Source organism: Calliphora vicina, chromosome 1, assembly GCF_958450345.1.
Source record: "Calliphora vicina chromosome 1, idCalVici1.1, whole genome shotgun sequence".
NCBI classification, from domain to species: domain Eukaryota; kingdom Metazoa; phylum Arthropoda; class Insecta; order Diptera; family Calliphoridae; genus Calliphora; species Calliphora vicina.
In genome coordinates this window covers 66,869,155-66,897,154 of record NC_088780.1, presented here as the reverse complement: position 1 = coordinate 66,897,154, position 28,000 = coordinate 66,869,155, and the positions used below count along the sequence as shown (strand labels likewise).

Here is a 28,000-nt window from a genome sequence, read left to right as displayed (position 1 = left end):
ATTTCCTGAATTTTCTCATCTGTTACTCTAGAAGATTCTTGAAGTTTCGCTTCCATTTCCGCTAAGTGTTTAATAGTTTCTTTGACTTCAGCTTTAACCTCAGCAAGAAGTTCAGTTTTAACCTCCGCAAGCTGTTTCGAATTTTCGTTCAATTTCGCTTCCAGGTTCTCGTTATTTACTTTAGAAGTTTCTTGAACTTCTTTAAATTTCTCCATCATAGCAGCAAACATTGTGGATAAATCCATGCTGTTTGTTGTTGCACGGGTAGACACTTCCATTTCTTCTTTATACTCAAATTCGTAGGCTCCGATGTCAATATCTCGCCGCTTGAATTCATCTATGAGCCTCTTCTGCAACTCTGCTTTATTACCTGCAGTTGGTAGCTCCAACTTACTCAGTTCTTTCTTGAGTTGTTCAACTTTTAGTTCCTCAAACTTCATGCTTATTAATTTGCAATCCCACTTCTGACACCAATTGTTACGTTTTAACCTTTTCAAGACGCTGGTTTATTTCCTTTAAATAAACCGGATACTTTTGATTGCAAATAAAAGCCGTTTAGTAGTTTGAAAATTGTAACAACTCTTTATTTATTTAAAATGTACAACAACCACAGAATTAAATAGCCACTCAATGTTTTTTATACAGGTTTATAAATTCTCAGAATTACAGACACAATTTATAATGTACACGAATTTACTTGAAAAACACAACACACTTTAAGGCACTCAGATTATGTTTATTCGAAAAGCGTTTCTGATCAACTCACTAACGACTGCAACCTCTGCCACTATTTATAACACTGCATTACCATCTAGAAAGCTCTTTAACTGTCAAAGTTCGAATATTCTAGATCATACGCCATCTGAGGTGTACTTTCTACAATGTTCTTTAACTGATTATTCGAACTCGAATACAGCGTTGCCAACTTACAATCAAATCAACTGAAAGCTTTTATTTAACAATGCCCACAGATATGTTACAGTTTTACAGCACTGTTACTTGAAAGCATTATGCTACTTTTAAATCAGCCGTTAAAATCGTTATATTTGAATTCAAGTACAATTTCGTAACAATATTTATGATTATAGTGTAATTAATTAATATTCATCCTCAAGGTAATGCTATATCAGCAATAATATAATTTTAATTTAACTATTAATTTTGAAAGGAATCCAAATAGCATTTCACAAATATTTAAAATTTGGTAGGTTTTGGAAAATATTTTATGAGTGGCATCGCTGCAGTTGAGTGAATAGTTCAATTGAACTAGGTCATTCATGAGCTACACAACTCTAATACCATGTTCAAACGACGGCATTATTCGTCATTCACGCTCTCATTCGTCATTCAACCCCCAATTACGAACTGAATTACATGATTCGCCATACAAAATTTCAAGTGCGAATTACCTTGTTCGTACGTAATTCAGTTTGAATTACCTTATGAATTACGAACGAATGACTGTCACCTCTAATTTTTATCGATTATTTATGTATCAAAATCAGCTGTCCAAACAAAAATGTCAAAACAAAATAAAGAAAAAGATTTTTGTGTTAAATAAATAAATTAAAAGAAATAGTCTATAGTCTAAATTAACAGAAATAGAAAAAGTCTTATTAAAGTTAAATTCATTTGTAGAAGTAGCAGCTCTGCCATTCTTTCAGACCACACCACTAATAAAGCCCGCTCGCTGCCCTGGTCCCACTTGCTTGCACTTTTTCTTTTTTCTAATAATGAAAATAATAATAAAATTATATTTGTTTAATCGATAATGCTACAATTTTATGTTTTTACTTACCTTTTTTATCCATTGCCAAATTACAAATTTAAAATTCGCACCAAACAAACAAAATAAACAAAAAAACAAAACATGTAAACAGAAGAAAAAACAAGAAGAAGAAATAAATAAATGTCAAACTGAATTACGAATGTTGTCGTGTAAACAGGTTGATTCGCAATCGTAATTCAAAACACGAATTAAGTAATTCAGACTGCCGTGGAAACATGGCATAATACCCAAGAAGTGGAGACATTTAAAAGAAAATTACAGCAGATAATTGTAGAAAATAACTTGCCGAAATAATTTTTTTGTATGTTTTTGTTTATGTTCTTTATGTGTACTAATGTGATAGGAATTATTATTTTTATAAAATACATAACTATTAATTTGTGATATGAATTGTTTCCTTTTTTGTATTATTTTTATAAAAAAATAATTAATTTTTATAAAATACATTTTAAAAAATATTTTATGTACTTTTAAATTATTCTCATACCAAATTAGTACTGCATATAACGAACTTTTCGATTTTACGAACAGACCCGATAACATATAGGTTGTCAGGCCGAACCCATAGAAGGGTTCGGGTGTATGAAGGGCATGACATTTTATGCGTTTAGGTGATGTAGTTGGGTGTTCATCGCAAATATCAGATAGTGGTAGCTATTAAATTTGTATCCTTATTTGTCTTTACTATTTTTGTCGGACACCACATTATGTGCCTGCTCAACTGATAGTATTGTTCCATGCACCACAACCACCTGACTACTAAAAGCGTGTCTGGCGTCTCACTTGCATATATGTCACTAATTTCGTTTCTGCTTCAAACCCTTTAGAAACAAAAAAACTGGTAAAATTTCCACTCTATAATAAGAAAATATCCTACTTACCCTTATTTCCCTTCTTTCTAATTTGTTCCTATTATTTTAAGCCCGATTTTTGCGGATAACCTGCTATCAGCTCGATCAAAGGCAAAAAGGAGGATGTTCGCCATTTTCTTATCCACCATGACGTCAATGACCTACGAACTGCAGCCAACTTTACTGCACACAGTTGATCTTTTTAGTATTGTCCTATGGACAATGCAACCCTATTTCACTAATTTTCGCATCTGGTGATACTGTCCCCAAAGTATTAAAATGTGTATTTGTAATTTATTTTTGACAGATTATTTGCAGTTGGTAGCCTGCTGTCTTCAATGTGTTTAATGCATGACATTATCGCGTGCTATTTCTATAATCAGCTGTACTCCCGATGACACCTTATTAAATGCACCTTGACCACAAAAACCCTTAAACTTTTATTCAAGACTAGCTGACCCGGTGCGCTTCGCCACCCCAATTAGAAGAAAGAAATAGTACTATCAAGTCTCACTTTGTGAATCTAATTGTAAATGTCTAATTTCATATTTCTGGGTCCATTATTATAGAATATTCAAAAAGTACCATTGCAATAAGGAAATAGTACCATTGATTATCACTTTTAAATTCGCATTCACTAAACCATAACCCGTCAAGTTTGAATTTTAGATTTGTATATCATTTCCTATATTATCAACTAATTTTGTTTCTATAATACTTAAGATTTAATAAATTATCACAAAACCGAAACCGATCGGTTTTTAATTTTTTAAAACCGAAACCGCGGTTTTGAAATTCTTCGATTTTTTGGAAACTCTAGGTCCATTATTATAGGAAATTCAAAAAAGTACCATTAGAATATATAAAAAGTACCAAAAATCCCCCACTTGTGGTTTCCCACTCACTCGGGTCCATATAAGCTTAATTTCATGGCTTTAGGTTCATTGGTGTAGAAATTACAAAAAGTACCATTCGAATAAAGAAAAAGTACCAAAAAGTCTCCCCTAGAATTCTAACTCACTTAGAACCATGTATGCTTAATTTCATGTTTTTAAGTCCATTGCTATAGAAAATTAAAAAAAAGTACCATTATAATATAGAAAAAGTACTAAAAAGTATACACTTGTGGTTTTCCAGTCACTCGGGTTCATATAAGCTTTATTTCATGATTCTAGGTTCATTGGTGAAGAAATTACAAAAAGTACCATTCGAATAAAGAAAAAGTACCAAAAAGTCTCCCCTTAGAATTCTCACTCACTTAGGACCATATATGTTTTATTTCATGTTTATAAGTCCATTGTTATAGAAAATTCAAAAAAGTACCATTAGAATATAGAAAAAGTACCAAAAAGCAGCCACTTGCGGATTCCCTCTCACTCTGGTCCATATAACCTTTATTTTATATTTCAAGGTTCATTGGTGAAGAAATTACAAAAAGTACCATTCGAATAAAGAAAAAGTACCAAAAAGTCTACCCTAGAATTCTAACTCACTTAGGACCATGTATGCTTAATTTCATGTTTTTAAGTCCATTGCTATAGAAAATTAAAAAAAAGTACCATTAGAATAAACAAAAGGTACCATGAGGTATCCGCTTGAATTTTCAATCACTTAGGACCATATACGCTTAGTTTCATATTTAGATCCATTATATTATAGAAAATTCAAAAAGTACCATTAGAATATAGAAAAAGTACCAAAAAGCACCCACTTGTAGTTTCCCACTCACTCGGTTCCATATAAGCTTTATTTCATGTTTCTAGGTTCATTGGTGAAGAAATTACAAAAAGTACCAATCGAATAAAGAAAAAGTACCACAAAGTCTCCCCATAGAATTCTCACTTACTTAGGACCATATATGCTTAATTTCATGTTTCTAAGTTCATTGTTATATAAAATTCAAAAAAGTACTATTAGAATAAACAAAAAGTACCAAAAAGTCTCCCCCTAGAATTCTCACTCACTTAGAACCATATATGCTTAACTTCATATTTCTATGTCCATTATTACAGAAAATTCAAAAAGTACCATTCGAATATAGAAAAAGTACCAAAAAGCAGTCACTTGTAGATTCCCACTCACTCCGGTCTTAATTTCATGTTTTTAGGTTCATTGGTGAAGAAATTACAAAAAGTACCATTCGAATAAAGAAAAAGTACCAAAAAGTCTCCCCCTAGAATTCTCACTCACTTAGGACCATATATGCTTAATTTCATGTCTCTAAGTCCATTGTTATAGAAAATTCAAAAAAGTACCATTAGAATATAGAAAAAGGACCAAAAAGCCCACACTTGTGGTTTCCCACTCACTCGGTTCCATATAAGCTTTATTTCATGTTTCTAGGTTCATTGGTGAAGAAATTACAAAAAATACCAATCGAATAAAGAAAAAGTACCAAAAAGTCTCCCCCTAGAATTATCACTTACTTAGGACCATATATGCTTAATTTCATGTTTCTAAGTCCATAGTTATAGAAAATTCAAAAAGTACCATTAGAATAAAGAAAAAGTACCAAAAAGTCTCCCCCTAGAATTCTCACTCACTTATGACCATATATGCTTAATTTCATGTCTCTAAGTAAATTGTTATAGAAAATTCAAAAAAGTACCATTAGAATATAGATAAAGTACAAAAAAGCCCACACTTGTGGTTTCCCACTCACTCGGTTCCATATAAGCTTTATTTCATGTTTCTAGGTTCATTGGTGAAGAAATTACCAAAAGTACCATTCCAATAAAGAAAAAGTACCAAAAAGTCTCCCCTAGAATTCTCACTCACTTAGGACCATATATGTTTAATTTCATGTTTATAAGTCCATTATTATAGAAATTTCAAAAAAGTACCATTAGATGAACAAAAAAGTACCTATAGTACAGTTCACACATTTTGGTACCTAAATATTATCCCCTATTCCTAACACTAACTTCACTCAAATAAATATCAGCTAACTTTAATGTCGATAACTGAAATAATTTAAAATTTTAAAAAAGTACCATAAGGAGAAAAGTACCAATTTCCCTTTTCTTACTTGAACACCCCTCAAGTTTGAAATTTAAAAATATTCCATTTTGCCAAAATTGTTTATGCTATAGACATGTATCAAAATATTAAAATCTGTGTTAATGTGCCCAAGAATAAATATGTTTTAAAGAAAGTACCAAACTGTTTACCCGGATTTGGCCCAATATACACCTCGGTACTCGAGTTCCAAATAACACGCTGTTAGTTAATTTTTGTATGAATCCAGGAACCAACGTTAAAAAATATTATCAAAATTGGCTTAATAATTTCAAATATAATGTATTTTCCCGATTTTATCCCCTTTTTGGTACCTTTTTTATCCCCATTGAGGTGGTACAATTTCATTCAAATAAATTTCTGTAACGTGGTGGGAGCTCATAATGAAATATTCGTATGTCTATGTCAAATTATAGAAAAACATATTTTATGAAAAAGTACCAAAAATTAACACAATTTTTATCCCTTAAAGGTTCGAATTTCCAAAAAGTACCAAACTTATATTTTTTATTTTTTGTTAATTAAAGAATACGATTTAAAATTTGTTTCTATGTTTATTGGTTTAAAAGATACATAGGGTGCAAAAAAAGTACCAAAATACAGTTTTTACCCGTTTTCTCCCCTAAAAGTTTCGAATTTCCAAAAAGTACGAAACACCTGTCAGCTTATTTTTTAAATGGAGTAACATGCTGTTTTAAGTTTTTTTGTATCTTTATTAGTTTTGAAGATATAAGGTTACCGAATTTACCCGTTTTTACCCTTTTTTACCCCCTAAACGTTCGAATTTCCAAAAATCCCTTCTTATCGGATCGTTTTGGGGAGGGAGGAACCCACAGTTAAAATTTCGTGATTCTAGCTTCAGCCGTTTGGGCTGTGCGATGATGAATCAGTCAGTCAGTCAGTCAGTAACGTTACTCTTTTATATATATAGATAATTTGAATAGAAGAAAACACTAACACACAACTATGTCACAAATATATACAGATTTGTCAAAACTGACATTTATAAAAGCTTTTCTTGATTTAACACCATCGAAGAAAAAAGATAGCAATACATTTCACATACAAAGTTGTTTAAATTAGTTTTAAAGGTAAACAAAAATATTCATTTGGTAATATTTTTTATTAATGCTTCAAAAAAGAGAATATGAAATTTAATTCAGAATTTTTTGCATTGACAAGAAAAAAATTAAAAAATCTACGTATGGATTGATATTTCATTGGCCAAAACATATGCAACTAATTGCTTCGAAAACACTTAATATTTGGTGGCAAATCCTATATTTTCAATGACGGCCTTACATCGGCAAAGCAGTGAAGCTATCAAATTGGCAATAAAATTTACAGGAATAGCGTTCCAAGCAACTACCAATCCTTGAAACACAATATCTGAATTAGTGCAATTTTCGGGGTCGATTCTTTGATTAACGATTTCCCAAAGGTTCTCAATGGGGTTTAAATCTGGTAATTGTGGTGGCCATTCCATTACCGAAACTCTTTCTTGTGCTAACAACGATTTAACAACATGTGAAGAGTGCTTAAGGCCGTTATCGTACTGAATAACTCATCGAAGAGGCATATTATCCTTAAATTATCTACACTATATCAAGGCGAATTTATACACCAGGTGGTGTCGAGTCTACAACAAGTACAACATTTACAAAAACCACTTGCAATTTGTTTTTGTTTATGTGGTTTAAACTGTTAAAGTTTGGCTGTTGTTTTTGTTACTTTTACGTTTGTTGTAGCATTCACCGCAACAAACACAGGATAATTGACAGCTCAAACATCTAAACAACATTAATCAGCTGTGCTATCAACACCACCTGGTATATAAATTCGCCTTGCACTATATTAAGTTTTAATACTTATTTGCAAGGTGCATTTAATAAGGTGCCATCGGCAGCACAGCTGATTATAGAAATAGCACGCACAAATGTCAAACTACATATATAAAAAATATTCGCCCGTACGCCCGTATGTCAAACTCTATATATAAAAAATAAGTGAATTCGCCTGTATTTATTTCAATTCGCCACTGCTGTCACCTTGTTAAATACGCCTTGCTTATTTGTTTAATTTTTCATTTTTGTTTTTTGACATTTGTTAAGACCATTTGTTGTTTTTGTAGAACTGCCACCACCTTGTATGAATTCGCCTTGAGCTGGCGTTTACACATGCAAGTAACAGTGCAAATTTGCACTCAAATTGCATTTAATAAGGTGCCATCGGCAGCACAGCTGATTATAGAAATAGCAAGCACAAATGTCAAACTACATATATAAAAAATATTCGCCAGTACGTCCGTATGTCAAACTCTATATATACAAAATAAGTGAATTCGCCTGTAATTATTTCAATTCGCCACTGCTGTCACCTTATTAAATACGCCTTGTTTGCACTGTTTCTTACACTTTTATAAGCTTAAGGCTTATGTTGGTAAGCTTGTTACAATTTATTTCTAAATAGTTTTGGTTTGTTGCTAATAAAACGCTAGGTTAGTGCAAGGCAAGGTGCATTTAATAAGGTGCCATCGGCAGCACAGCTGATTATAGAAATAGCACGCACAAATGTCAAACTACATATATAAAAAATATTCGCCCGTACGCCCGTATGTCAAACTCTATATATAAAAAATATGTGAATTCGCCTGTATTTATTTCAATTCGCCACTGCTGTCACCTTGTTAAATACGCCTTGGTGCAAGGCGAATTTATATATCAGGTGGTGTCGATTCTACAAGTACAACATTTACAAAAACCACTCGCAATTTGTTTTTGTTTATGTGGTTTAAGCTGTCAAAGTTTGCCTGTTGTTTTTGTTACTTTTACGTTTATTGTAGCATTCGCCGCGACAAACACAAGATAATTTGACAGCTCAAACATCTAAAAAACATTAATCAGCTGTGCTATCAACACCACCTGGTATATAAATTCGCCTTGGAGTTTGACTTAATGCATTCGCTCGTATTTGCCTAAATTCGCCACTGCCACCACCAAGGCGTATTTAACAAGGTGACAGCAGTGGCGAATTGAAATAAATACAGGCGAATTCATTTATTTTTTATATATGGAGTTTGACATAATGGCGTTCCGGCGAATATTTTTCATATATGCAGTTTGACATTATCGCGTGCTAGTTCTGTAATCAGCTGTTCTCGTGAGGTCACCTTATTAGATTCGCCTTGGCCACCACCTTGTATATAAATTTTCTTTACACAAAACGATGCATCGTGATCAAGGTGTATATAATATGGTGCCATCGCGAGCACAGCTGATTACAGAACTAGCTCGCTATAATGTCAAACTACATATAAAAAAATATTCGCCGGAACGTCATTAAGTCAAACTTCATATATAAAAAATAAATGAATTTGCCTGTATTTATTTCAATTCGCCACTGCTGTCACCTTGTTAAATACGCCTTGATCGTGATGGGTTGGCATGATGTGGAATTATTTCATATGTTAGGATATAAGCATGGTACGTGGAGACGGTAAAGAAAACATTTTAATATTTTTTTATATTGCAAGGTGCCATCGGCAGCACAGCTGATTATAGAAATAGCACGCATAAATGTCAAACTACATATATAAAAAATATTCGCCCGTACGCCCGTTTGTCAAACTCTATATATAAAAAATAAGTGCATTCGCCTGTATTTATTTCAATTCGCAACTGCTGTCACCTTGTTAAATACGCCTTGTTATATTGTTAGTAAAAAAGATAAAAACAACAAATAATTAAAATAAAATAATAGATTTTATTGTCTCCGACTTTTCCATCCTTTTTCCAACATAAAACCATTTCTGCAAAAAGTCGAATATCTACCACTTGATTCATTTCAAAAATGAATTTTCCATCCCTGTATACCTTTTTATAATTATTTGTAAACGAGGCAACTCTAAACGGAATGAAGTGAAATGAAGATTGGTTTCAAGGCGTATTAACAAGGTGAGTGCATAAAATCAGCTGATTCTAAATTCGCCGTAATTTAATGTAGACTATATGTCAAACTTTGTTTATGTTTACATTTTTTATTTTAAAAAAAGCAAGCGAGTATTGTAATTTAAAAAAATAAACAAATATTTTCTGATATTTAACATTTAAAAAATTGCTGTGAAAATTAAAAATAAAAAAATAATTTGTGAAATTTTGTGAAAATAAATAAATTTAATATTTAAAAGTGCAATTTAACAATTTAAATAAAAAATGCGCAGCTGCTGGCTATGTAAAAAAAAAGTGGAACGGGGAAATGGGACATTTTTTAATGTTCCCAAGGATGAGAAGAGGCGGTCAAAATGGGGTGAAATTTGTAAAATGCAATTCACACCAAATGCACGGATTTGCATTGACCATTTTTCATCCAAGCAAATTATAACGTCGGGCCGCAATCGTTATCTTCTGCCCAATGCAGAACCAATTGTAACGAATCAAAACAAACGACTAAAATGTTAATTCGCTTTTATTTTGTTTATATTTTAATTCGCCTTGATTTTGACATATTGTCTACATTTGAACAAAAACAAAATGCCTGTTGTTTTTGCCTTGTTGTATTTGTTGCCGGGACGCACTCACCTTGTTAATTCGCCTTGATTGGTTTGATTGTTTTTTTTTTTATTAAATATCACAATATAAGTGATATTACACTAAAAATTTATATTTTTTTTAGGAATTCAGTTTAAAACCGTTAAAATACACACATAAACGTAACTAAAATATCAATCATAAAATAAGTATTTGACAAAAATTATTTTGATATTTGTTCCCTATTAAAACATTAAAAGTGGTGTTGTATTTCATTTCCATTTTGTACTAATTGTGTATCTAAAAAAGGCGTTTACTTGTACATCAGTCTATTGCATCTACTGAAGAAAAGTCTTTAAACAAAAGCTACTATGGGTACTTTGTCTGATTTTGGACAAATAGCCATGAAATGGGATCCCAAAAATTTGGAAATTCGTACTATGTCAGTCGAAAAAACCCTAGAACCGTTGGTATTACAAGTAACAACACTTGTGAATACTAAGGGGCCGAGCAAGAAGAAAAAAGGTAAGACTAAAAATTAATACATATAATTTTAATTAGATTACTTATTGAAATCGATTATAATAATATTAAGAATGAAAATGTTTTTAAATCATTTGCTTCGAGACGCATAATTTAAAAACTAAACTTATTGAAATCGATTATAATAATATTAAAAATGAAAATGTTTTTAGATCATTTGCTTCGAGACGCACAATTTAAAAACTAAACTTGTTTCCTTGTTCTGCTTTATACAAAATGCTTTATGAGGGGCTTAATGCACAAGGGGTTCAAGTGACTTATGTTTAATAATGAGAAAAAAGATGTTAAACTTAATTTACAATAAAAATGTTAGATACTATCTGGAGTATATATTACTTATTAATTTATAGAGATCCTGGGATATATTTTAATCTAACACGATGAAAAAAATACCATCTTTTACATATACAAACACCCAAAAATTACCTTTGAAGTAAGGAAAGTCGCACTTACACATCTTGTGATTTAAATTTTTTTAAAACTTCTAAATTACCTAATAAGAAAACCACATAGACGAAATTGTTATACCCTCCACCACCATAAGTGGTGAATGAGTTTGTCATTCCGTGTGTAACATTGAGAAATATTAATCTGAGACCCAACAAAGTATATACATATATTATTGATCCTTATGAAATTCTAAGTCGATTGAGCTATGTCCGTCTGTCTGTCCGTCTGTCTGTATGTCTGTGTAAAACACGCTCATATAAAAAATAGACAAACAAAATTGGTAAACTTGCACGAAAAAAGTTTTTTTATTCTCCTAAGCTGTTTGGTATTGAAAATCAGCAAAATCTGTTCAGTGGAACCAGAGTTATAAACCAAAATGTGAGACAACCTAAAAAAAAACATGATAATTTTAAAATTGTGTTATATGTGCAAATATATTGCAGATAATACCATCAAATTTTACACATGTTATTCTTATATTAAAAGGACTAACTCTGGTAAACATTATAGGAATCGGTCCATGAGTTTTGTGCTTAAAAAAATCACAACACCAAATTTGTTGTGGATCGGCCCATATTTGACCATAGCCCTCATATAAAGTTCAATTCCGAAAATCACTTAAATAAGCATAAATGTCTTATTAATATCGCTAATAAGTTTAAATTCGTAATAAATAGTCCCAATATATACCAAAATCCCTATACCTAATTCTATGAAGATCGGCCAATAATTGGTTATAGCTCCCATATAAGGACCACTTCCGAAAAACACATTAACCTACATAAATATCTGAAAAATATCAATATCAAAACAAAATTTTATACAAATCTCTAATTTATATTTAGAAATCATACTACGGGATTTTGTGAATATCGGTCCATATTTGACCATAGCTACCATATCACTTCTGAAAATCAGTTAAGTACTCATAAATTTCTTATAAATAGATTTACCATGCTGAAATTCGACAAAAATAATAAGCATATAATTGTTCATAGCTCCCTTATAAGGCCCATTTCCGAAAAAGATATTAACCTTAATAAATATTTAAAACAAATCGATATCAAAATGAAATTACGCACAGATCAGTAATTTGTATCCAGCAATTATACTACTGTGAATATCGGTCCATATTTAACCATACCTCCCATATAAGGTTGAAATTTGAAACAAATTTGTTCAATATATACAAAAATCGATGTACCAAATGTTACGATGATAGGCCCATAATTGGTGATAGCCTCCATATAAGAACCACTTCCGGAAAACACATTAATCTTCACAAATATCCAAAATAATCTGTACTGAACCAAAATTTTACACCGATCAGTAATTTCCCAGCAAAAACTTCGCTTACAAAGCTACAATGTCTTTTTAATAATGTCTTTTTTAATAACTTACTTTTTAAGTAGTAAAGTCAAAAAAACAAAATAAACAAACAAAACAAAAAAACTGTTACTTTTTTTCAATTTGCCCATTTTTTTATTGCATGTTTATTTTTAGAAAAACAGAAAAGAATATTGCATTACTGCGTGAAAACCATTATTTGACGCACAATGAAATAACCAAGCAGTGGTGTAGTGAGTACAACAACAGACTAGCAAACGGGTGGTTGGTGGTTCGACTCGTGGCTGCGACTTATTTTTTTTTTATTTCTTGTTTGCAAATACAAAATTCTATAAATAACTCTACTAACAAAACAACTTATTTCCGGCCAAAATATAAAGGATTACTTTTGGGACATCGCGAACAAAAATAATGACTTCTTTTAGTAGAAAAATAAGTAGTCGAATCGTCAAATTCCCCTTATTTTTCGGCTTATTTGTAAGTAAAGTTTTTGCTGGGTTGTATCCAAGAATCGTACTACAAGATTTTTTAAATATTGGTCCATAATTCATAGCTCATAGCTCCCATATATGGTCCACTCTTGTTAATGGCGTTGTTTATATGAAATTGTACAAAAATAGCACTCAAGTACATAGGCCCATAATAGGTCATAGGTTCCATATATTGAACCAAAATAGTACACAGATCAGTAATTTTTAAAATCATACTACTGAATTTTGTGAATATCGGTCCATATTTGGCAACAGCTCTCATATAAATACATAAAAATCACGTTAAAATATTTTATGACAATCGACTCATAACACCGTGATACAATTTTACATTTTTTTTGTTGGACTTGAACGACACTATACACATATGAAACCTGAGATCATATATAGTAGAACTGCGTTTTCAGTTTTTCATTTTGTGATCTTTTCTCCCTTTTAAAGGACTTCAAAGTTTTAAGAATATACAAATTTCAAAAAAATTATTTAAATAGTTCTGCTCATTAGTTTTTCTTTATATGGATATCAAATGAAAGGGGACAATTTCTAGAAGTAGATAATTTTTTTTATTTTTACTTTTCAGGACGAAAAGTTGTAAAAAATGTCCTTTGAAAAATGTATCCTTTTATATCCTTGAGAATTTCCAATATATTTTTATAAAAAAATATATATGTTGAAACCATGCATATACTTTAACACATGCTTAAATTTCGTTCTTATAGCTTTATAAGTTAAGCCTAAACAGAAAAAAACATATTATTAAGTTCATTAAAAAAATAAATACTTTTATCGATACAGCAATTAAGGTTACAAAAATATTAGATAGTACTTTTTGGACTTGAACAAGTCCACATACACATGAAATTGGAGATCGTATATAGTAAATCTGCGTTCTCAGTTTTTAATTTTCTGATCCTTTCTTCTTTTTAAAGGACTTCAAAGTTTCAAGGATGCACAAATTAATAAAAAATTAAATAAATATTTTTATAAATGTTTGTCAAATAAAAGAAGACGGTCACCAGAAATGGAAACAATATTTTTTTAATTTTTCAGGACAAGAAATTTCAATTTTTTCTTTCATGTTCCAGATAATTTTCCTAATAATTTTAAAAAAGGGTTGAGTCTATTAAAAGTTAATTCGTTTTTATTTATCAGGATACATTGTATATAAAAAGTTAAATATCTTATGTAACATCAAGCATGTAGTAGTTTTGAATTGACACGTCAAAATTCTTATAAATAATTTTTAATAAGTGGTAATTTTTAAAAAAGTAATATGGAATGTCCTAATAAAAACAAATTTTGTGTTGTTTGTGATTTATTTGTACCTTTTAATAAAGAAAAAAAATGTAACAAAGGCTTTTGTGGATAAGTATGAACAATATTTTTTAATAAACATGGTTCCGAAGGCATGATATATACCGGAAATTGTGTGCAATTATTGTTACAAGGGGTTACTACGATCTAAGCAGTTCCCAATAAAATAGGTGTATCCTGTAATTTGGTTGAAGCGGAGTGAGCATTCGCAATCAGCCGAATACCATCAGGCTGAAGAATCAAGATAGGGAGAAAATCGTTTACCATAAATGTGATTCAGTGCAGCCCGCGGTACTGCTAGCCGATCCATCGCCGCATTTTATAACCCAAGCGGATTTTGATGATCTCGTGCGTGACACAAATATGGTAATGTGTATCCATCAGTGCCAATTATTTATGGTACAGATGTTAAAGAAAATTATGAAAATATAAGCGCTATTCTAAAATTAATAAATTATGACCGACATTGTTGGATGATTTGTTCTGACCTGAAAATAGTTGCCATTTTAATGGGTTTAAAAAAAGGGTTTGCCAAACACCAATGTTTTTTGTGTCTTTGGGAAGGTCGGCGCAAAGATCTTCATTACACCGACCACAAATGGCAGCCTCGTATTGTTCATCAGCTTGGACAGGATAGCATTGAGAATATTCCGCTCGTGCCGTCATCAAAAATAATACTTCCACCGCTACACATTAAATTGGGACTTATAAGAAATGTTGTTCGTGCATCGACGTTGACAGTGCAGCTATGGTGCACTTGAAAAAAATTGTTCCCAAATTAAGCGAAGCAAAGATTGACGCCGGTAGGTTTGATTGCTAAATACTTATATTATTGTATTACCCTAAGTAATCTTTAATATTTTAAGGTGTTTTTAATGGACCCCAACTAAAAAAATTGTTAAATTGCCAGGAATTTCCAAACCTTCTATCACCTATTGAGAAAAATAGTTGGAGGAGTTTAGATGTCATAATAGAAAATTTCTTAGGTAATAGAAAATCTGAAAACTACGACGAAATCGTCCGCAATCTCGTTCGCAACTTCGGTGAAATGGGTGTGAATATGTCACTGAAAATACACTTCTTAGATAGGCACCTAGATTTTTTCCCCGATAATTTGGGTCATTTTAGTGACGAACATGGGGAACGATTCCACCAGGACCTAGCAATTATTGAAAATCGCTTTAGAGGAAAGAGCACTTGTCGCATGCTCGCTAAATACTGTTGGTCGATATGTCGAGATTCACATACTCCATACAAGCGGCAGAGTAAACGTATTCATTTTTCTCCAATATATTTTTATATTTCTTCTTTCTTTTATATCTATATTTAGTATTTAGTATAGCTTAAATATTTTTTTTATTATATAAATTTAATTTTTTTATAATAATTGTTCCTGCTGGTACTAATTGGGAATTTGTTAGAATTATACTAAAATATGAAAGAATAAAATTTAAGTAACTCTTTTGTTTCATTTCCAATGATTGTCTTTTTTTATTTGACACACATATTGACAAACATTTATAAAAATATTTATTTAATTTTTTATAAATTTGTACATCCTTGAAACTTTGAAGTCCTTTAAAAAGAAGAAAGGATCAGAAAATTAAAAACTGAGAACGCAGATTTACTATATACGATCTCCAGTTTCATGTGTATGTGGACTTGTTCAAGTCCAAAAAGTACTATCTAATATTTTTGTAATCTTAATTGCTGTATCGATAAAAGTATTTATTTTTTTAATGAACTTAATAATATGTTTTTTCTGTTTAGGCTTAACTTATAAAGCTATAAGAACGAAATTTAAGCATGAGTTAAAGTATATGCATGGTTTCAACATATATTTTTTTTTATAAAAATATATTGGAAATTCTCAAGGATATAAAAGGATACATTTTTCAAAGGACATTTTTTACAACTTTTCGTCCTGAAAAGTAAAAATAAAAAAAATTATCTACTTCTAGAAATTGTCCCCTTTCATTTGATATCCATATAAAGAAAAACTAATGAGCAGAACTATTTAAATAAATTTTAAGAAATTTCTATATCCTTAAAACTTTGAAGTCCTTTAAAAAGGAGAAAAGATCACAAAATGAAAAACTAAAAACGTAGTTCTACTATATATGACATAAGGTTTCATATGTATATGGTCCCGTTCAAGTCCAATAATTGCTGTCGCACGGTGTAATAGGTCATATCTCATTATGCTTGTTATTTTAGCATTAAAAAACACTTGTCAAATTGTCTTCGACATAAGCACTACGTGCATCTTACTAAAAAACGCAATATATTCCTTCTACGAGGTAATATTTATTTACAATAAAAAGAGATCTTCGTCTATAATTTAAACTTGAACTTTGTTTTATTTTTATAACAATTTTGGAAAACTTGGATTGATGCCAAACATTTGGTCCTAGCGAACCGGATATATTTACCAGATAGACTGTTGAATTTCTTATAAAATATAACCAACTTCATTTCAACAATTTAATACCACTATTTATTAATGTAGAGTTGTTTTATTTAAAAATTCAAGTACAAAAGTAATGTAATAATAAAATACAAAAGTATAAAATAAATGTAAAAAATGATGAGAGAGTTTATAATATAAATAACGTCTGCGCACGACCGGCCTGTTTAAGAGGTTGAGGATGACTGACTTGTGCGTGTTGTCTTTTCGTCTTTTTTAATCTCCTACAGATCGGCCTTCCTGCAATGGATTCGCCTCGAATCCGTCTTCATCGCCATCATCTGGCCAGGCCTTGATGAACTCGGCACAAGTTGACGTCAGCTTATGACCTTCACCATGGCTTACTTTCATCACATCATAGGTGTTGTGCGGCTTAACTTTCATGACCGAAATACTTCGATTTCAATTTGAGACCGCCTCCTAGCTGCGTTCTCTTGATAGCAACTAGGTCGTTGACACGATATTGTGTAGCCTGCTTACGTCTCAGGTTGTAGGTACCTCTGTTCTCGTCCTGTAGTTTACTGATGTTCTCCTTAGCTTCTCTTCTAGCTTCGGATCGTTGATGGTCGAAGTTTCTAACGACTTCGTGCTCTAACAACTCCTTAATACGAATGTCGTCTTTATTGTGCATCTTGACTCCAATCAATATCTCAAACGGCGTAGAATCGATGCTTCTGTTGTATGTTGAGTTTAAGATCTGTTGAACCTTTCCGACGTATTTGTACTATTTACTCGGATCTTCCAAACTTAACTTGGCTAGTACTGGTACAATGATGCTATTCATCCGTTCTATTTGACCGTTGGCACGTGGTAAACCTGTTGTAATTTTAGCGTGTTGAATACCTTCGTCTTCGCAATACTGTTGAAATTCGCCAGAAGTAAATGCTGAACCTCGGTCGGATATAATCTGGACGGGATTTCCAAAAGTAACACCTTGTTGTTCCAATTTTGTTATGGCGTCCTTAGCGGTAGTGGACTTCGTAGGGTAAAGCCAGCAACACTTTGTGAACGAATCAATAACGGCAAATATATGATTATAGTTCTTGTTTGTGGACTCCAATGGTCCGAGAAAGTCAATATGGTAAGTCTTCAGAGGTATTTCTTCCTTCGGCAATGGATTAAGTTCACCTTCTTGTTTACCTTTCTTCTTATTTATTACGATACATGGAACGCAATTAGCAATATGATGCTTTATTTTCTCCTCGAGTTTCGGAATGTAGTAATCACGGCATGTCAAATCCTTAGTTTTCCTTACAGCAAAATGTCCTTTTTCATGGGCCTGCCTAATCACGTCTCGCTGAATGCGTTTTGGCACGACTATCAGCTCATTATCGTTGACGATCTTATAAAGAATATCACCTTTAAGAAAATAGTCCTTATAATTCGTTGTATTCTTCAAAATATCCTTTACGGTTAGTAGGACTTCATCTTGTAGTTGGGCACGTTTAATCTTCTCGATGATACTATCCTCGTTCGAAATTATCATAACAGGATAACGGGAAAAAGCGTCGACGTGTTTCATCTGCTTTCCAGCTTTATGTTCGACTTTGTAGTTATACTCCTGTAGAAATAATATCCAACGAGCGACACTGGTGCATAAGTCTTTCTTCTCGACCGTCTTGGTGAAAGCGTTGCAATCCGTAACGAGCTTAAAGTGTATCCCAAGCAAATATACCTTGAACTTCTTCAATGCCTCGATGACAGCAAGAATCTCCAATTCGTAGCTTGAATATTTTCTCTCCGGTTCGGTCGTCTTCTTACTCATGTAATATACGGGATGAAGTTGGTTATCGTCAGGTGACTTCTGTAATAGAACTGCTCCGTATCCATCCATGGATGCGTCTGTATGAACTTCGGTTTCATAGTTCTGATTGTAGATACGTAAAACTGGGTTCTGACTCATAACACACTTCAGTCTATTGATTGCTGATCTTCATTTATTTCAAATTTCCTATCTTTCTTCTTCAAGTCCGTTAATGGTTTTACGATAATTGAGAACTCGGCTATAAACTTACGGAAATAACTGGCTAATCCTAGGAAGCTCTCCAGTTGCATCAGGTTTTGTGGAATGGGAAATCTAATCAGCGCGTCGATCTTCTCGGTGGGATATGTGATAGAGGACAATCCGTTTGTCCTCTATCACATATCCCAGAAACTGAATTTTCCTTTTCAAGAAATTACATTTCTTCAGATTTATTATCAAACCATAATCTTCACAAAGTTTTAAAACACTTTTTAAATTTTGTATCGCCTCGTCTTCGTCTCTAGCGGTTATTGTCACGTCGTCTATATATGGTAAAGCTATACCCTTTCTGGTTAAATCTCGAAATACTGCATTAACGTGGCGCTGGAACACTCCAGGCAAATTTGATAATCCAAATGGCACTTTCAAAAATTGATATTGTCCACTGTGAGTGATAAATGATGTATATTTTCTGCTTGATTCTTCGACGGACACGTGGAAGAAACCGTTCTTGAGATCTATCGTTGAAAATATATTGGTGTCTTGCAACCGATCCAGTTGGTCTTCAATTAACGGCAATGGGAATCGATCCTTTTTAATCACATTGTTGATTCTTTCGTATCTTCAAACCGTCTGAAGTAATGTTTATCTCACTAAACTTACAAAATTCACTACCCAATACTACGTCAACATCTATGGAATCGGTAGGCACCACGTGAAAAGTTAGAATATATTCGTCGTCGTCAATATTTATACTCTGCTCAAAATTTCCAATTGGCTTAATCTTATTCTGGTTCCTCTGATCACCAAAACCAACGAGATAGAAATCTGATTTATCAAGTTTAGGACTTTTTAGTCTTTCATAAACGTTATTAGAAACCATATTAAATTTACTCCCTGTATCGAACAAAGTCTTCGCCGAAAAAGGTTGGTCACAAAAAAATTGTACCTCGAACTCCATCGGCTTCCTTTTCACTGTTACCAGCTGACGTACGTTTGCCTTCTCCTGTTTCGTAGGACACTGTCTGGAAACATGACCGAATTTGTTACAGCTGAAACATTTAACACCTTTGTCCTTGTCCTTACAATTTTTAGACTCATGGCCTTTGCCACCACAATTAAAACAAGTTTTCTCCCTTCTATCGTTCTTGACTCTGCTCGTTGTTGGTTTCTCCATTCTTGGTTTGGTAGATTTGTCCACCATCTTCTCGTAACATTTTAATTTGATTTTAAAACCCTTCAAATTAGTTGCGCCATATAAAATAGATTTGTTTACGGTCAAATCATTAATACCGTCAATGACATACTCCATTAGGGTGCTGTCGTCAATATTTCCCCGTGAAGCCAACTCTTTCATACTAAAATAGTACTGATGAATTGTTTCGTCTCCATTCATTCGTCGTTGAATCATCATTCTATGCAATTGTGCACTGTTCACTGTTGAACCAAATTCATTTCTTAATGCCTGCTTCAACATAGCATAAGATGTAATACCTCTTTCACTGGACACATACAGCTTGGATAAACCGTTCAATGATTTTTTTGCAAAAATAAACATCTGGAAATCATCAAAAACCATAATAGAAGATGTTTCTTCAAATTCATCTATCCATACATCAATTGGCATATTTCCGTCGCCGTCGAACGAGGGAATAGAGTCTTCAATGTCACGATAGTTCATTGCAAACCGTTGCATGTTTATACATGTACTCTTCCGCACATTAACAACAAATTCTGCCTTCTGCATACCGTTACCATCGTCTGTACTTCTTGTCATACTTTGCATCGTCTTGCCTTTGCTGCCGTTGTTAAATTCAGCTCTGCCCACATATTTGTTTCCATAAGAATTATTGCTTGCGTCGTCATGTTCAATATTCTTATGATCACCGTCGTTGTTGTTTGCGTCGTTATGTACAATTGTACCGTCATTATCGTCGTTAACATCATCATCGTCGTTGTTGATGATTGCGTCGTTTTGTACAATTGTAGCATCATTATCGTCGTTAACATCATCATCGTCGTCGTCGTCAAGGCAACACATCAGTTGTCCCTTCTTCATATTAGAAAATATGTGTTGAAACAAATTGTCGTTGTTGTAACCTAAACCCAACACATTGCATACAGCAACCAAATCAGCATTACTCAGGTTCTCTTCAACATATTTTCCTTTTCGTTCATACTCGTCGTCGTCTTCTTTGAAATCAAAGCCAGTAAACTGACGTAGACGTTGTCTGTTTCCGCGGTCACCTTCTTCCTCAAAAATCAGTTTGTGCATGGCAACGATTGCCATTCTCTTTGCATTTGCAACATTGTTTTTTATATCAACAAAATCACCCAAAGCACTCATATATACACATCTGCTCAAAATAATAGATACACCAAAATTTATTTTTTAAAAACGAAAAAAAATAATGGTATATTGTAAAATTATAAAAAAAATTCAGTCGATTTTTATTTATAGTTAAAAGGAGAGTAAAAAACAAAAACAAAATATTTCATAATTAATAATAAATATTATAAAGTAAATTAAATTTCTTAAATTTCGAAAAATTTGGTGCTCATAATAATAGATACATTTTTAAAAATTCTTAAACAAAAGCTAATAATTTTATCTTAAAAAAATTAGTTTATTATTAAAGTAAAGCTAGTATCCAGTATATCCACCTTTGTTTTGTAAAACTTTCTCCACTCTTCTGGGCATACTGGATATCAAGTTCTGACACTTCTCCAATGGAATCTCGTACCATATTTTTTGCGTTTTCTCCCATAAATCGTCTTTATTTTTGAAAACTTCCTTCGAAAGCCTTATCTTTAATTCACTCCACAAGTTTTCTATTGGGTTTAAATCAGGGGATTGGCTGGGCCAGCTTAAAACAGGTACGTTATTCTCCAAGAACCAGTTTTTAACTAATCTTGAACTATGTTTTGGGTCGTTGTCCTGCTGGAATGTCCATATTAATGGCATATTTTCCGATGCATATGGAAGCATTACGTTTTCCAATATGTATCTATACCCACTAGCATTCATGGTATCTTCTATTCGGAATATCGGACCAACACCATTCCATGAAAAGCAACCCCAAACCATTATGTTTCCCCCGCCATGTTTTACCGTCTTTTTTGTAAATTTAACGTGGAATTCTTTTCCTTTTGGTCGGCGTACATTTCTTTGGCAGTCGTTTCCAAACAAATTTATTTTTGTTTCGTCGCTCCATAAAATATTTCTCCATTTTTTTTCGCCTTCACACCCGGACCATTGTAAGTGCTCTTTAGCAAATTCTAATCTTGTCTTGATATTTTTTTGGCGCATTATTGGCACTTTTCTGGCAATTCTTCCCGGCAATTTAGCTTGTAAAAGACGACGACGAACTGTTTGTGGACTGATTTCGTTACATAGCTCCGCAGAAATAGCTTTCGATGATATGAAAGGGTCTTTTTTAACCATAAGGACGATCCGCCTATCTGTTTCTGGACTGGTTTTCTTTGGTCTACCGCGAGTTTCTCTTTTTTGTTTTTTAGATAAAGCATTTTGGACAAAATGTAAAGATCTTCCTATGCTCTTTGCTATTTCCCGTAATGATTTTCCTTGATTTCTCATCGTTTGAACAATTTTTTTCTCATCTTCGGTACAATGATGATTTCGTCCCATTTTCTTCAAAAGAGTCCTATTTTTTATAAAATTGTTGCTAAAATTTAAATTATACTTACTGTTTCACGTAAATAGGAATAAAAAATTGTATATAAACAAATTACAAATTACTGATGTGTATCTATTTTTATGAGCAAATAATTTTTTGTAATTCAAATAAATTCGTTTTTAAAAATCAACATGAAAGCAAATAGTTGCCAGATTTTTGACTGACATGACATTGCCAGATAGAAATTTTAATAATATGATGTATTCTTAACGCTTGCGAGGAAATTTTCAATGTTACCGCCATTTAAATTTTTTCCAATTAGGTGTATCTATTATTTTGAGCAGATGTGTACGTTCGTTCGTTTGTCTTTGTTTTTTCGTGTGCCTTTGTTCCTATATCAAAGAATGTTCTTGTTACTCGCGCGTATATAAAAAAACACAATTTTGCCCAAGGTATATTAATTATAATAATTAATTATAATAAATATAATAATTAATATACCTTGATTTTGCCACTTATTGCAAAAACACTAGTTGCGGTCTCTCACAAACACTATCTTGAATGCAACACACACACTGTTTTTTATACACGGTTTCACGATACACACGTACTCTCTCTCTCTTTTAAAAAGTCGTTATATTTGTTTGTAAAAAGGGGTGGTTTTTCTCTAAAAACACTTTTTAAATTTATTCATAAAACTTCAATATCTTCACAAATTTCACGGCACTTTTACATTCAAATATTGGTCACTTTGATCCGGGTTGAGCCCCCAAAATTGTAGAGTTGTTTTATTTAAAAATTCAAGTTCAAAGTAATGTAATAATAAAATACAAAAGTATAAAATAAATGTAAAAAATTATGAGAGAGTTAATAATATAAATAACGTCTGCGCACGACCGCACTGTGGGAGAAATAAACAATTTAGAGCTAGTTTCTTACTTGTCAGTTAAACTCAGCTTAACACGCTGTTATATTAATCCTGAAACATATTTTGCCGGAATTTAACTAATGATTGTGTTTCTCACTAGTGGATTAATTTTGTTAGCATTGCCATACTTTTCAGTCAAATCACATGTTTATTCTTCAGTTTTTTTCATATAAATATGGCAATACTATAGATTTTATAAGAAAAAGCAACCGCGTTACATAACTTTTTTTGTAAATTTTAACTTTCTAAAAGAAAAAGTGACATTAAAGTATATAAAATGTATATTAAAAATTATATTGATGTTAATAAAGCAAATGAAAACAAAGAGCTGCTGTGCTGAATTGTTTATTTTATTTTTCATCTGTTTGTGCTTTGGCGTTTTATACTTAGGTTTAACTCACCAATGATGCTCAGTTAAACCTAGATTATATAGCATATAAACAATAAGTGAGAAACACAATTTTTAGTTTAATTTAGGTTTAAGCGAATAATGTAGATTATCTCTATCCCAGAAACTAGCTCTTATTGGCGCAAAATAAAAAAAAAACTTTCGCATATTTGATTTATTGTTATGTAGTTTCAATCTATAGTTGTTGCTGTACTTAAAAATATTTAACATTTATTAATAACTTCAGTGGTTTGGTTTTGACAACTATTTAAATGTAAAAAATTTTTCAGAAATTTTTTTTACGAAGAATTGGTTTCAAAGTTGTTGTTAAGCTGGATAGTACAAGGTTTTCTTTAAGTTGTATTTTTACTTTTTTTTATGTAGATGGAATATGAGGCTTGGTAAATCAGAAAAATAAAAATATATTTTCCGCTATTTGTGATAAGCAATGGCCATATTCTTATAGAATTTTTTTTTTTACTTTTTGAATTTTCGGAAGGTTGCCAGTTACTAATGCTGTGAGATGCAGTCTTAATTTTTTTTACCAATATCAAGGCTATATTATAGACTACATATGCTGAAAAATTTAGCTGCGAAAAAGTGCGAGGCGAATTTATATAATTTTTTTAAGAAATTATTATCGTTGGGACGATGTAAAATCTCGTACTAAATTTGTTCCTTATTTTTTAAGATTGTATATAAGAAGTGTTGTTGGTAATTACATTATATAAAAATGAAATGTATGTAATTCTAACTACTTACAAGTTGCTAAAAACAAATGCCCATATACCAAATTTGACTTAAAATTATGAGTCCTTTTAAATATGGTAGTGCTTTATATAGATTAAAAATATAACATTTGCAAAGCGTTTTATGTAGAGATGCCAAATGGGGAATCCCGTTCCTGAAAATCCCGGGATTTTATAATTTTAAATCCCGGGCTAAATAAGGTAAATTGTAGTTTTATGTAAATATTAATGCATTTGTTTTAACGCTTTGTTATATCAACATTGTCCAGAACTTCATCTGCAAGCTATAAAAAAGTGGAACCGTTATCAAAAGATGTTAGGCAACTTTTGTTGGATCCATTACTTCCTAGTGATTCATTAGACTCTGAAGACGACTAATTTAAATAAATTTTAAAAACCTCATAATAAAAATTCACAAAATTGAAACAAGTGTTAGTTAGCTTAATTACTCTTTATTTCATTGTTTAATTATAACTAAATTATTTATAATAATGAAATAAAATCATTTCATATCTAATAATTGTTATTCGTTTTTAAAAATAAACTTATTAATAAAACTAAAAAAAGTTTAATTTTATATGAATATTTCGACCTATGCCGGCAATAGGGTAAATGTCCAAAATATATAGATTTAAATAGCTACTTGCTATAAATAAAATTACTTATATAATTTAAATTTTTTGAAAGATATATTAAAATAATTTCTTACAATTGAAAATAGTATAGAATTTCTTCCGAGGTAGTGTAGTTTAGCAGCCATTACCGCTCATTCTACTGAAGTAGCAGTACCCATTTTGCATTACTTTATTAGCTTACCTCCTTGCCTGCAATATTTCCATACAAATGAAATTAATTTGGCCAAGCGTTTAGAAGATACGAATTTAGTTCCACTAAATTAGGGGTTTCTCCCACTGTGGACCGGCCTGTTTAAGAGGTTGAGGATGACTGACTTGTGCGTGTTGTCTTTTCGTCTTTTTTAATCTCCTACATTAATAACCAAGGTATATTAATTATAAGGTAGTGTCCAAGGCGAATTCATACAAGGTGCTGTCAGTTCTACAAATACAACAATTGGTCTTAACAAACGTCAAAATACAAAAATGAAAAATTAAACAAATAAGTATTAAAACTTAATGTAGTGTAGATAATTGTATAGTGTGGGCTTTACTTATTTAATTAAAAAATAAATATTTTGTTAATACGATTAGAATATGTAGATATTTAAATATAAAAACTAGCTTTGACAACTGTTAGAACCAAAAAGCGAAAAAAAAATTATCAGCTGTTTGACTGACTCCACCTTGTATAAATTCGCCTTGGTAGTGTCATCGGCGAATTCAGAATACCGAGCGAATTGGTTATATTTTTTTATATGTAGTTTGACATTGTGCCTGCATTTGAAGGCGAATTGGCTGGCAGGAAAAAATGTCAAAAACAGCTCACAAATAAATCAAAGCGAATTTTTGTTAAACAAAAAATGTTTATAAATTTGAATCTGTTTGTAATTTAATTTGATGTTTTTAAAAATAAAACTAATTTCGTGTATTATTATTGGTTTTAAAACATAAACGAATTTAATAGCAAAACAAAGTTTGACATTTACAAAATGTAAACAAAGTTTGACATTTATAATGCACTACGGCGAAAAATTAACATAGTAGCAAAAAACGATCAGCTGGTCTGATAACACTACCTTATAATTAATATACCTTGATTAATAACAAAACAACATAAAAAATACTTCATTTCAATCAAAGTAAATTAATAAAGTAGCGACAGTACTACAACAAATACAACATTTACAAAAACCACAAGCAATTTTGTTTTTGGTTTAAGGTCTGAGCTGTCAAAGTTGCCTGTTGTTGTTTTTGCTTTTGGGCTTGTTGTATTTTTCGCCACAACAACCACAAGTGAATTGACAGTTCAGACTGAATAAAAAAATAGTCAGCTGTTCTACTGAGTCTACATTATTAATTTCTTTGATTTCAATGAACAAAATTATTGGCACACTTCATTAAAAGCTAAAAAAACATTTGATTTAGGAAGCAATATTGCAAAATTTAGTATATAGTTGCAAGTGATTTTTGCTTTATAACTGCCTCGAGTAGCTTAGGCATGAATCCACCAACTTGTTTGTGATATCTGACCCAATACTTTGCCATTCTTCAACTAATTCCTTTTTCACTCGCTTATCTAGCTCTTCCCACAGATGCTCCATTGGGTTGAGATCCGGAGATTGCGGAGGGTGTGGTAGGGCATGCGAAATATTGTATGAAAGCCACAATCGTCCAGTATAGACCGAATTTTTGGGGTCATTGTCATTTTGAAAAGTGAAAGAAAATGGTAAAATTAACTTTTCTGAAGTGTATCCATATATTTCACTTTGTCCATTATTTCGTCAATGAACACCAGCTCTCCAACCCCTGCAGCGGACATACAACCCCACACAATAACCTCTCCAGCACCATGTTTTACTGTTGAAGCAATATTTTGTTTTCCCAGCTCTTTATTGGGTTTTCTCCATACCGTTTGACGGCCATCAGAGCGAAAATTATTAATTTTGCTTTCATCAGAGAGTAGCACTTGGTGCTAAAAATCATGTGGCTTACGTAAATTCCTAAACGGCATATTCTAAACGCTTCTTTTGGTTCTCAGATAAAATAAATGGTTTACGTCTAGCAATACGACAACTATAGTTTGTCTTCTGGAGCACTTTTCTGGCTATTGCTGCGTGAACTTCTTTCCCAAACTTTTCTTTAATCTCTGCAGCAACCTTTGTTAAAGATATTTTTGGACATGACTTAACCTTTTTGATTATATGGCTGCATTTACGCTCACTTAAGGATCTAGGACGACCTGTATGTTTAGCACTTTCAATTGTTAATGCTCCCTTAAAACGTTGCACGATACTCCGAATTGTAAAACGGCTCCTTTCCAAATTCTCTACAATCTCATCATACGATTTTCCTTGATTGTGCAAGTGCAAAATGATTTTGCGCTCAGATTCTGTTGTTTCCTTTTTTTGTTAGCTATTTTCAGCAAAATTGATAATTATTGTGCAAATTTTTTACAAATTGACATTAATAGTTTTAGAAACGAAAACTGTTAAATAAAAGAAGATAAAATGGCATTTTCTATGAACAAAAAGTGGATAGATTGATAAAATTTGAAGAATCTGGTTAAGTGTGCCAATAGTTTTGTTCGACGGAATTGGGGAATTTTTCGTCTTTTTATTATTAGTAAATAATATTGCAAAATTGTTGAAATAAAGTTGGTGGTATTTTGTAGGAAATTCATCAATCTATCTGATAAATATATTTTTTTTATAAAAATGTCAACAATATGGCCTTTAAATCGACCTTAAAGTATAATAAGTATTTGCCAATACTTAAGTTCGGCACTGTACATATTTATTATTTATTTTTCATAAAATTTATTTATTTATTTATTATGTGTTTGTTTTTAATATTTATTTGTTTACACTTTATCTTATTACTTAAAGAGGTTAGCAATAAATATATTCCTTTTCTACTTAAAC

General features: G+C 31.8%; 1 protein-coding gene across 2 annotated transcripts in view; it reads left to right on the top strand.

Annotated features, from left to right (window-relative positions):
- Positions 1-10,384: 10,384 nt before the first annotated feature.
- The window catches only part of alpha-Cat (catenin alpha), a 118,154-nt gene continuing 100,538 nt past the window's right edge, over positions 10,385-28,000 (top strand). For both annotated transcript variants that reach the window (XM_065514949.1, XM_065514950.1), the window contains exon 1: positions 10,385-10,709. In XM_065514949.1, coding sequence (XP_065371021.1) covers positions 10,556-10,709 — 154 coding nt within the window. In that variant the 5' untranslated portion in view covers positions 10,385-10,555. The remainder of the gene's footprint in view (positions 10,710-28,000) is intronic.